Genomic DNA, 11,369 nt, shown 5'->3' with positions numbered 1-11,369 from the left:
GGGTTCCCAGATGTCGTTGGACTACAACTCCCATCATCCCTGTGCTCTGGCTTTGCTAGCTAGTGGTGATGGGAGTTGTAGTTCAACAACATCTGGGGACCCACAGGTTGAGAAAGGCTGCTGTGTAATGACCACATAGAAGATGTTCTGGAACTTTTTTCTTAACTGGTACAGTGGTACCTCGGTTTTCAAACGTAATCCGTTCTGGAAGACCATTCAGTTTCTGAAATGTTCGAAAACTGAAGCATTTACTTCTGGAAAACTCAATACAGCAGCCACGTGGTACATTTGACTTCTGAAAAGCATTCGAAAACGGAACAAGTTACTTCTGGGGTTTCGGCGTTCGAAAACTGAAAGGTCTGACTTCTGAGACGTTCGAAAACTGAGGTACCACTGTAGTACGAAAGGGTAAGCGCACTTGGTGTTTGAAAAAGCATTTGACAAAGCACCTCACCGAAGATTCCTGATTAAACTGGGAATATGAGGAGAGGGCCTCTTGCGGATCAGGAACTGGTTAGGTGGCAGGAAGCAGAGAGGAGTAAAATAAGTGCACAGTTCTCTGTATGTAAAGGGACCCCTGACCATTAGGTCCAGTCATGACTGACTCTGGGGTTGTGGCGCTCATCTTGCTTTACTGGCTGAGGGAGCCGGCGTACAGCTTCCAGGTCATGTGGCCAGCATGACTAAGCCGCTTCTGGCAAACCAGAGCAGCGCATGGAAACGCCATTTACCTTCCCACCGGAGTGGTGCCTATTTATCTACTTGCACTTTGACGTGCTTTCAAACTGCTAGGTTGGCAGGAGCAGGGACCGAGCAACGGGAACTCACCCCGTGGCGGGGATTCGAACCACCGACCTTCTGATCAGCAAGTTCTAGGCTCTGTTGTTTAACCCACAGCGCCACCCACGTCCAAAGATGGAGGTCGCCCATGGGTCAGTATTGGGACTTGCGTGTCATTGTGTACATGTTTGCAAAGCATTTTGAGGATGAAATCACTTCCACCTGCCAGGACCTTGGCTGCGATCCAGAGATAGGGGTGAGCAGTGAGGTGCTCACTGTTTGCTAATGAGATTAAATTGCTCAAGGTCTTTTAAATACAAAGAGCTCCAGAAGGACCTCTCTAAGCTGAGTAAAAGGGCAAATGCAATTTAGTGCAAAGAAGTGCAAAGTGGGCAAGGAAAGATTAATTTCACAAATGCAGTCAGGAGTTCTGAAATTGGTGGCAGTAAGACCTTGGCGTCGTCGTGAACAGTTCAAGGAAAACACCAACCCAGCCATGAAAATGGCGAATCCCACACTGGCCATCGTTAGGAAAGGAACTGGAAATAAAACGGCCAGTATCATAATGCTGTTATGCAAATCTGTGATGCTGTTGAGCTTGGAATACTGTGTGTGGTTCTTGTCAGCTCAGAAAGGATATTGGAGAGTTGGAAAAGGGGCATTGAAGCTGTTGAGCTTTTTTTATGATTTTACCCCAAAGTTGTTCACCTTTTTTTTAGGACTGAAGTTGTTGAGGTTATTTTAGGATTTTACCCCAAGAAATAAACCGCCACAGGGGCACATGAAACTAACCACAATTACTTTGAATTTCTGCTTAACCCTCAAGAAAGAAGGGCATTTTCTCTGGCCAGGTTTAATTCACATCCATCAAACCTCCTTTGGGGAAGGTTCTCCGGCAGGGTGGAAAGAGAAAGAACTTGCCCAGGTGAAGACCACCTGGTGGAAACCCTCACACATACGGTTCTTAATTGTAAACTGTATGCTGATCTCCGCCAGCAATTTCTAGATCAACTCTGTATCCCCAAATGGAAACCAGAGTCGGAGTTCATACATTTTCTATTACTGGGGAATGATCACGAGCTCAGCAAGTTAGCAGCTAAATATCTCTATTTGGTTTTTTGTTGTCGAAAAGCACTGCAGACATCTGATCTCCCTGGAGACCAAGAGTTATGATGAAAGACTGCCCTGCCTCCTTTCTTTTAGCAAATGTTTTGCTCCACTGGGGAAGTGGTAATTCTGTATTGATTTGTTTTGGATGTTTGTATGTGATGGTACAATACAGTGGTACCTCGGGTTACATACGCTTCAGGTTACAGATGCTTCAGGTTACAGACTCCGCTAACCCAGAAATAGTACCTCGGGTTAAGAACTTTGCTTCAGGATGAGAACAACTGGTCAGAGCCATCTTTCCCATTGGTGTTAGTAGTGCATTGCGCCCCACCAACTATATGGTGTGCGGGCATGCAGCTTCCTTCCCAAGCCTCCTCGGGAGGAGAGAGATCCCCACAGAGGCCTCTGCATCTGCTAAAGACGGCCCTGATCCCGGTTGCTGTCGTCCTCCTGCTTCTTGGCGAAAGGCGATGTGCAGCCTTCCTGGGCTGCCTTCTCGGGCGCCCTGACACCAGAGAGCATGTCCACCAGCACATTTTCCTGCTTGATCACCGCCGCCACGCCGGGGATCGGGGCAGTGGGGGAGGCAGAGAATATTTTCCCCCTCCCCCTCCCTTGTTTTGGAGTTGCCGGGGAGGGGGCACCAGAGGGATCTTTGCACTTGGGCACCGGATATGCTTATGACAGCCCTGCAACAGTTAGAGCAGAAACAGGGCCGGATTGAGGTTTGATGAGGCCCTGAGCTCCTGAAGGTAATGGGGCCCTTTCTATGTCTAGCTGTCCTTTGTCAACAACAAATTGTCGCTCTTTTCTGTGTTGAATATATGCTATATGGCAATTTACAGACCTAATAGCAGTTCGAAAGCATGTCAAAGTGCAGGTAGATAAATAGGTAAAGGACTATAGAGTCTTATTTTTTAATTGTTAAAAAAAGACGAACGTTCAGAATTTTGGGGCAGAGACCTCACATGGCTAAGTCCTCTGACAAGAGTGCAGTCAAATGTTTCCAGTCAGGTGCTTTGTACAGAAAACAACAAGACCTTTGTGTTTAACCCATCCATTTTATTGAGAAAAAAATAATATATGAAAAGAGGGTCTCTCGCTTTTCCGTGTCGGATGTGGCTTGTGTTTTGGAGACTCACAGAACTGCTAGATTTTGGAATGTTTGGGAAGACGTTGGTCTTGGCTCGGAAAGGCCAAGAAATTGGGGTGTTTCATGGTTTTGGGGGGACACCAGCTGTGGGGGATGCCAGCACCTGACTGTGGCAGGCCTGGGCCAAGCCTCCAATGAGGTTCAAGAACTCGCCAAAGTCCAGCTGTCCATCGTTGTTCATGTCGAGCCTCTTCATCATGCGATCGAGGACGCCCGGGTCTTTCTGATTCTGAAAGGCAGGGAGGAGTTTTAGACGAGGATTCACTCTGCATAAGGCTATGCAACACACACACACACACACACACACACACACACCATACATTGAAAGCGCCATGATGCCATGATAAACAGTCATGGCTTCCCCCCAAAGAATCCTGGGAGTTGTAGTTTGTTATGGGTGCTGGGAGTTGTTAAAGGTAAAGGTATAGGGACCCCTGACCATTAGGTCTAGTCGTGGCCGACTCTGGGGTTGCGGCGCTCATCTTACTTTATTGGCCGAGGGAGCCGGCGTACAGCTTCTGGGTCATGTGGCCAGCAGGACTAAGCCGCTTCTGGCGAACCAGAGCAGCGCACGGAAACGCCCTTTACCTTCCCGCCGGAGCGGTCCCTATTTATCTACTTGCACTTTGACATGCTTTCGAACTGCTAGGTTGGCAGGAGCTGGGACCAAGGAATGGGAGCTCACCCCGTGGTGGGGATTCGAACCACTGACCTTCTGATCAGCAAGCCCTAGGCTCTGTGGTTTAACCCACAGCACCACCCGCATCCCTGAGAGTTGTTAGGAGACTCCAATTCCCTTCCCGGAGCTACAATTCCCAGAGTTCCCCCGTGAAGAGGGACTGATTGTTTAACACTGTGCTGTCCAAACCTTTGATAGTGAAGAGCCATGAGGGCCAGCCAAAAAGCCTACCAACGTTTTGTTGACCTTTTTTTTTAGGATTGAAGTTATTGAGGGTTTTTTTAGGGTTTTACCCCAGGAAATAAATTGCCACAAGGGCCAGATTAGGCCCCCGAAACGTACTTTGTACATGCCTGGTTTAACCACACTTGGAAATTCATAGTCTGGGAGTAGAAATGCCCTCTCTGTTCTGTGCCTTTCTTGAGCAATACAATCTGAATTCCAGAGTATTCCTGCATCCTCGGTCTAAGTTTAAATTTATATATTTTTAAGCTGTTGTTATATCTGTATTGTCCCTGTTACACCTAATTGCAAATTCAAATGTCTCCCTATCGTGTTTTATGACCTCCTTGATATTGTATGTGGGCTGGAACTGGTCTGTGACCGAAATAATAAAATTCATTCATCCTCGGTTATCTTTGGTGTGCATGCAATTTCTTGGATTCCTTCTCAACCTTCCCTCCCTCTCTGGCTCCTTGTCTCTGGTCTGCTTCTACTTTATCGCTGTGGGGAAGCTGAAGAAAGATCTTGAGGTCCATCGTTTTATAGTTTTGACACCTTCCCAGACCTTGGATGCTGGTAGGCTGGAAGGAAGGGAGCCCAGCGGTAGGTGGCGCCAGAGTGCCGATGGCAGACCAATTCTAGTTTTGTTCCCACCCTCCTCCCTGTTCAGTCCTAGAAGGGGTCAATGCTGAGTCTGAGGAGGAGGAAACTGATAGCCAGCCCCATCCTCTGGGCTGTTCATCAGTCAGAAGGCAGGCAGAGGTTGGTGGGGCAATGCCTCATTCACTGCTCCAAAAACTTTGGAAAACATACCTTGCTGAAACTCGCCAGCTCGGTGTTCATGAAGGTCAGGAACTCCCTTTTGGACAAGGTAGAGGCGTTGCCATCCCGGCCGGCGTAGCGCTGGAAAACGGCGAGGAGCGATTCGATGCAACGCTCTGTTTCCGTGGGACCGACGGGGTATTTGGATGACTGGAGGAACAAGAGAGCGATTTGGTTTTTTTGGTTTTTTAAGAGGAGAATAATACTTTATTTAGAATTCAACAATAACAAAGGAAAAAACACCACAGCAATTGTTACACCAATTCATTACAATTCACCGATTTTAACAATACGTAAATAGTAATAGAAAAATTACGCCACGTCACTTTTGACTTACTGAAGTTTACGTATTTACACTTTTATCTCTGTATCTGCTTCTTAGCAAATCAAAGAGAGAAAGACCAAGAAAGGAGGCACACAAAAAAAAAAAAAAGAGAAAAGGAAGAAGAAAAAGGGGAGGGAAAGGAAAAAAGAAAGAAGGGAAAACAACCCCCCCCAAAACAAAATAATAATATAATAATAATAATTTATTATTTATACCCCGCCCATCTGGCTGTGTCTCCCCAGCCACTCTGGGCGGCTTCCAACAAAACACTAAAATACAATAACCTATTAAACATTAAAAGCTTCCCTAAGCAGGGCTGCCTTTAGATGTCTTCTAAAAGTTTAGTAGTTAACAGTCTTTCTCCCACAGTTGCCGTTATCCCAGTGGCTGCAATTACTTAATGCTCCAGAGCAACCCGTAACCTTTTTGCAAGTACAGTAAACTTTTAACTGGGGTTTCCCCCTGCAATTTGGTTGTCTGGTGACTGTTGAAACTGGTAGGGTGGAAGGCAGGGAGCCTGGCAGTAGGGGGCGCCAGAGAGCCAATGGCAGGCCGTGACCACTAATTCTAGTCTTGTCCTCTTGCTTCTCCTCTCTGATGAGTTCAACAAGAGCAACATCGAGGATAAGGAGGAGGAAACAGACAGGCAGGACCGCTCCCTGGGCTGGTTGTGAGTAAGATGGGGGCAGATGGGGGCTGATGTGGGGCAGTTACGCATTTGCCCTAATGGGAGCAGCCTCCACCGTCAGAGCTCCTGTAGACTGGTGGCTAGTTTTTCTCTCTGTGTGTATTCTGCCACTGATGCAACAATAGAGTTTATTATGCTTTATTAGATGTTCTACAATATAATAATAATAATAGTAATGGTAATGATGATAATTATTTATACCCTGCCCGTCTGGCTGAGTTTCCCCAGCCACTCTGGGCGGCTCCCAATCGAGTGTTAAAAACAATACAGCATCAAATATTAAAAACTTCCCTAAACAGGGCTGCCTTCAGATGTCTTTTGCATAGAGGATAGCTGCTTATTTCCTTCACATCTTAAGGGAGGGTGTTCCACAGGGCAGGCGCCACCACCGAGAAGGCCCTCTGCCTGGTTCCCAGTAGCCTTGCTTCTCACAGTGAGGGAACTGCCAGAAGGCCCTCGGTGCTGGACCTCAGTGTCCGGGCAGAACGATGGGGGTGGAGACGCTCCTTCAGGTATACTGGACCAAGGCCATTTAGGGCTTGAAAGGTCAGCACCAACACTTTGAATTGTGCTCGGAAACGTACTGGGAGCCAATGCAGGTCTCTCAGGACCAGTGTTATGTATTCTTGGCAGCCACTCCCAGTCACCAGTCTAGCTGCTGCATTCTGGATTAGTTGTAGTTTCCGCGTCACCTTCAAAGGTAGCCCCACGTAGAGCGCATTGCAGTAGTCCAAGCGGGAGATAACCAGAGCATGCAGCACTCTGGCGAGACAGTCTGCGGGCAGGGAGGGTCTCATCCTGTGTACCAGATGGAGCTGGTAAACAGCTGCCCTGGACACAGAATTGACCTGCGCCTCCATGGACAGCTGTGAGTCCAAAATTAATCCCAGGCTGTGCACCTGGTCCTTCAGGGGCACAGTTGCCCCATTCAGGACCAGGGAGTCCCCCACACCTGCCTGCCCCCTGTCCCCCCAGAACAGTACTTCTGTCTTGTCAGGATTCAGACTCAATCTGTTGGCTGCCATCCATCTTCTAATTGCCTCCAGACACTCACACAAGACCTTCGCTAGTTCCGATTTGAAAGAGAGGTAGAGCTGGGTGTCATCTGCACATTGATGAACACCCAGCCCAAACCCCCTGATGATCTCTCCCAGTGGAAGACTGGAAGACCCTGGCTGGATCATTCTAAAGGGGGGGGGGGGGGTTGCATCTAATCCAGCTGAGCCCTCTTCGCACCTGATATTCCCAGCATCTGAGAAGCCTTCCTGCCGCCAAACAGGTAGAGCCAGGTTCAGATTCTCGCTCGGCTGTCGACCCTGAGGCCCATCTGCGTCCCTCAGCCTAACCTACCTCACCAGGTTGTTGTGAGGATGAAATGGGGAGGGGGAAGAATTGTGCATGTCCTCCCCCCTTGAGCTCCTGGGAGGAAAAAGGTGGAACGGGTACGCAGGGAATAAATTTAGACCAAATCCAAAGAAATATAAACTGTCCTCATTCCGCACTCTAGTGGCCTTAAGTGTCCTTACAGCCTCTGAGTGAGTGAGAGAGAAAGAGAGAGAGAGAGAGAGAGAGAGAGAGAGAGGAGCCCTGGGGCAGAGATGGGGTGGGGTGGCGTGGGGGGGGGTGTTCATGGGTGATGAGTCATTTTTGGGAACTGCTCCCGCGCTGACTCTGCCCTGCCAAGAAAGCCTGTGTGAAACGGCCTGTTTGCTCAGAGCAAAGGAATGAGCTGACCGGGTGGGTGGATGGGAAACTTGGGTGGGTCTGGATGAAATTTGCGGGTTGTGTTTTTTTTGGGGGGGGGGCATTGGAGGAGAGGAGAAGGAGGCAAATGATCCCCTTGGGCCTCCTTTCCAGCCTAGCCATTTCCCACTCTTGTGTGACGAAAACCTGGAAGGCAGAACATCGGAATCGGCCTTCTACTGAGTCAGGATCTGCCTAGCTGAGTCTTCTGGGCACTGACTGGCAGCTGCTTTCTAGGGTTTCGGGCAGCCCTACCGGGAGACCCTGAGGGTCGAAGCAGGGACCTTCTGCATGCAAAGCATCAGCCTTAGATATGCCTCTTCTTCCCCCCAAATTAAAGTAAGATTCTAGTCCTCATGGTTCCAGGTAAAAGGGTTTTGAAGGAGGGGCATTAAAGATGCCCACGTTTTTGGTTTTTTTGCAGGGGATGTAAGAAGCTGCCTTATGCTGAGCCAGGCTACTGGCCCATCTAGCTTGATACTGTCTACACGGGCTGGCAGCATCATTCCAGGGTTCCAGGCAGGGGAGATTCCCAGCCCTACTTGGGTCCTCTTGCATGCAAGAGAGAGGCTCTATTGGAGCTGTGGAATTTCTGCAGTTACTAATTTATGACTTGGGCTGTCGTGAGGAATTGAATAAGGACTCTTCAGTTGTGATCCCTTTCCTTCGAACTCTAAAATTCTGCGATTCTTTAAACAGGGGCAATCGAATAGGGGAAAGGGCTGTTCCTCAGGGATTCAGAGCTCAAGATTCCCTGCCAGGTGAGGAACTCTCTCCGTTGGGTTTCTGCCTCTTGGAAGCGCCGTTATGCTGCGAGGAAGTTGGCAACCCCTTGAATGAGCCACGCAGAGGGCAGGAAAAGTTGGCATCATTGGGGGCGGGGGGGGGGGGGAAGAGCATGTTTGAAAGGGAAGTATGACGAATAAGCATTTCTTCCTCATTCTTCCAGCCGCTATTGTCTCCTAACCCCCATTCCCCGGAAATGCACGGAGCTAAAATAACACGGCCTTTTTCGGCTGAAAGAGGAAAGCTGCCAACTCTTCTCAGCGCTTCCGTCATCCAATATCCTGGTGGCTCAAGAGAACAGCAGGCTAAGATCACAAGAAGAGCCCTAGAAATTGGATCAGGTCCCGAGGGGGTCCATTTGGTCCAGCACCCTGCTTCTGGCAGTGGCCAGATACCCTCTAGGAATCCAGATAGACTGCCTGTGGACCTGGAGGTTCCATAAGAACGTCAGAAAAGCCCAGCTGCCAAATCAGGTCCAAGGAGACACACCTAGCCCAGCATCTTGTCCTTGCAGTGGCCAACCAGACACCCCAGCAGGAAGCCTGAATCACACCAACCCTCCCTACTTGCGAGTCGCAGCAACTGGTACTGAGAGGCTTCCTGACTCTGAAGGTGGAGAGAACATGGTTTCACTTCGGTGCAAAATCGCCACCCCCTTCGGCCTAATAATAATTACAATAATTGTAAACCTTTGAAAACGTTTGTAGGCTTAAACTGGAATGTTTTGTAATGTGAAAAGAAGGACCTGATTTACATATAAAGAGGTAATTATCATAAGAAAGAAGAAGCTTTAAGGTAAAAAAAATGATTATCGAAATGCGAGAATTTAGCAAAAAATGTTTGGAAGTCAGAAAGAGGGGGGAAGGAAGTCAGTGCTCAGTATGAGCAATGTTTTATGTTATAGATTTGTGTAATGAGATGTAATTAAATATGAAAACTCAATAAAAATTATGTGAAATAATAATAATAATAATAATAATAATAATAATAATAATAATAATAATAATACATTTTTATTTATACCCCGCCCTCCCTGGCCAAAACCGGGCTCAGAGCGGCTAACATCAAGTGTACAACACATTAACATTAAATTGGGCAATCAATTAAAATACGTCTTAAAATCAGATCAGGATCAGAATAAAATCCAATCAGATGGCAACCTGCAGATTAGGGTTAGGAACATTAAATGCTCTTTTTCGGGTCCCAGAAGGAGTCCAGAATAGATCCATGGCATTACCGTGCCCAACGCAACTGCTCTTCTGCTTGCTCAACTCAATTGGGCAATTTTATTTATTTGACTTCTTTTTCAGTGGGGAAAGACTACAGCAACAGCAGACCACCGAAAGGAGGCTTGGCCTTCTCTGCGTTTTCAGTAGCAACTTGTTCGAGGTAGAAAGCTGAAATATGGCACCCTCCCGGCACATGTGCGCCAAAGTAAGAGACGGAGAGCTCAGTGCGCTGGTGTGGGAGATGGTTCAACAGGTGAAGCTTTTGACAGCAAGGCGAAACAGCACCAGGGCAGGATGTACCAGTTGAATACCCCCCATTGCACAGATTAAATGGCGGGTTGTCGCCTTCTCCTTCGTGGTAAAGGTGCCATGCCACGTGGCAGGCAGAAATCCAACAGGCCTTGCTATGCACACATGCAGGAAATGAAAGCTTCACCTGTTGAACGGCTGCCGGAGTGGGAATCCTGTTACATGCTGATGCCTCCCTGCCCTGGGATCTGTGACATTTCGCTGGCCTCAAAATGCTCATTGTCCTCTACAGCGCATAGAGGCGCACACGCTGATGTGCTGTGCGCTATGGGTGTGTGCATGTCTCGAGGTGGCAAATGCAGCCACGCCCTTACCTAGGTCTCGCTTGAGCACAACTGAAACTAGCGGGAATGGTTCCAGAGGTCTTTTCTTATGAAAATAATGCCAATTTTTGACCCTTGCTCTGAGTGGTTCTGGTGGGATCCAGCCAGGCCCCCTGTCTGTGGCCTGCAGCCCTTTGAGGGAAGACATGCATCTCAGACGTCGGGCGTGCCCATCATGTTTCAAAGGGAGGCGCACCTCTCTCCAAACATCAGAGCATTTTCCCCCAGCTCACTGGAACTCGGTTCTGGCACCTCTCATTGCCATTATAAGAGAACGAGGGAGGTGTTCATGGTGAGATGTAGGCAGCTCATTTTCCTAGAAAAACAGCACCGGCAAACACCATGGCCATGCATGGCTCTCTGGCGCATAGCTATGCGCCGCCATGCGCCACCATGCGCCGCCATCGCCTTCCCTCTCCAATTGAAATGTTTGCTGCAGGGAACGAGCGGCGTCTTCCATGCGACAAACATGAATGAGCGAGGAAAACTAGAATTGGGGCCCGCAGGGCTCAGCTATGCGCCATGCGTGTCTCCCAGGAGCCTCAATCGGAGAGGATGAGCTCCCTGCCAAAGCCCTTTCCACTCCCCGCTTTGCCTCCCCACCAAACGGAAACCAACTTTCTGGGAGAACGGGACGAGAGTTCTCCCTCCCCTGTTCCTGCGCATCACGGCGCATAAATCCCTCTGCCCTCTTGCAAGGAGTGCCAAGCGCCGGGGCGTCAACTTACCATAGTGCTGGTAAGTTGTCAGTCGATAGGACGCAGAGACTTGGCTGGCCGGCCGCTGAGTTGGAAAGCTAGCTCTGAGCGAGGGATTTGATGCGCAACGGGTGGCTCTGTGGCCCCTCCCAGCCCAGCCAACGCCCTGCTCCCCCCTGTTAAAAAGACTGCCTCCCCCTTCCCCTCCTCGCTTGAGCAATTGCTTTGAAATGACAAAGCCAGACTTGCCTGTTTGGAGAGCACACAAGCCCCACCTTATTCGCTCTGGAATGTGAGAGGAGGCAGGAAAGTTTGTTTCTCTTGGCCTCCCTGTTATCTCTCCACACACCCCCTTCCCTCTTTCTGTATATATAAATTTTCTGGTTGCGGCGCTGTGCAGGCAGGCAAGAATCCACAGGCGAGGCTCCCCTTTTCTCAGAGTCAGGGGAACTCTGAGATGCAGCTTCTCAGCTAAAGCCTCTGTTCAGCTTGATCCAAATAT

At 48.9% G+C, this 11,369-nt stretch overlaps 1 protein-coding gene across 1 annotated transcript; it reads right to left on the bottom strand.

Annotated features, from left to right (window-relative positions):
• Positions 1-2,931: 2,931 nt before the first annotated feature.
• Positions 2,932-11,128, bottom strand: S100A11 (S100 calcium binding protein A11). The gene is made up of 3 exons (XM_083416889.1): positions 10,898-11,128; positions 4,758-4,916; positions 2,932-3,272 (listed from the first exon to the last, which is right to left on the bottom strand). Exons 1-3 carry the CDS (start codon positions 10,898-10,900, stop codon positions 3,105-3,107), a joined length of 330 nt encoding a protein of 109 aa, XP_083273015.1. The 5' UTR covers positions 10,901-11,128; the 3' UTR covers positions 2,932-3,104.
• Between the last annotated feature and the right edge of the window lie 241 nt (positions 11,129-11,369).

Source organism: Podarcis tiliguerta (genome assembly GCF_965153285.1).
Source record: "Podarcis tiliguerta genome assembly, chromosome: 16".
Lineage (NCBI taxonomy): Eukaryota > Metazoa > Chordata > Lepidosauria > Squamata > Lacertidae > Podarcis > Podarcis tiliguerta.
Note: the sequence above shows the minus strand (reverse complement) of the source record. Positions and strands in the feature narration are given on the sequence as shown.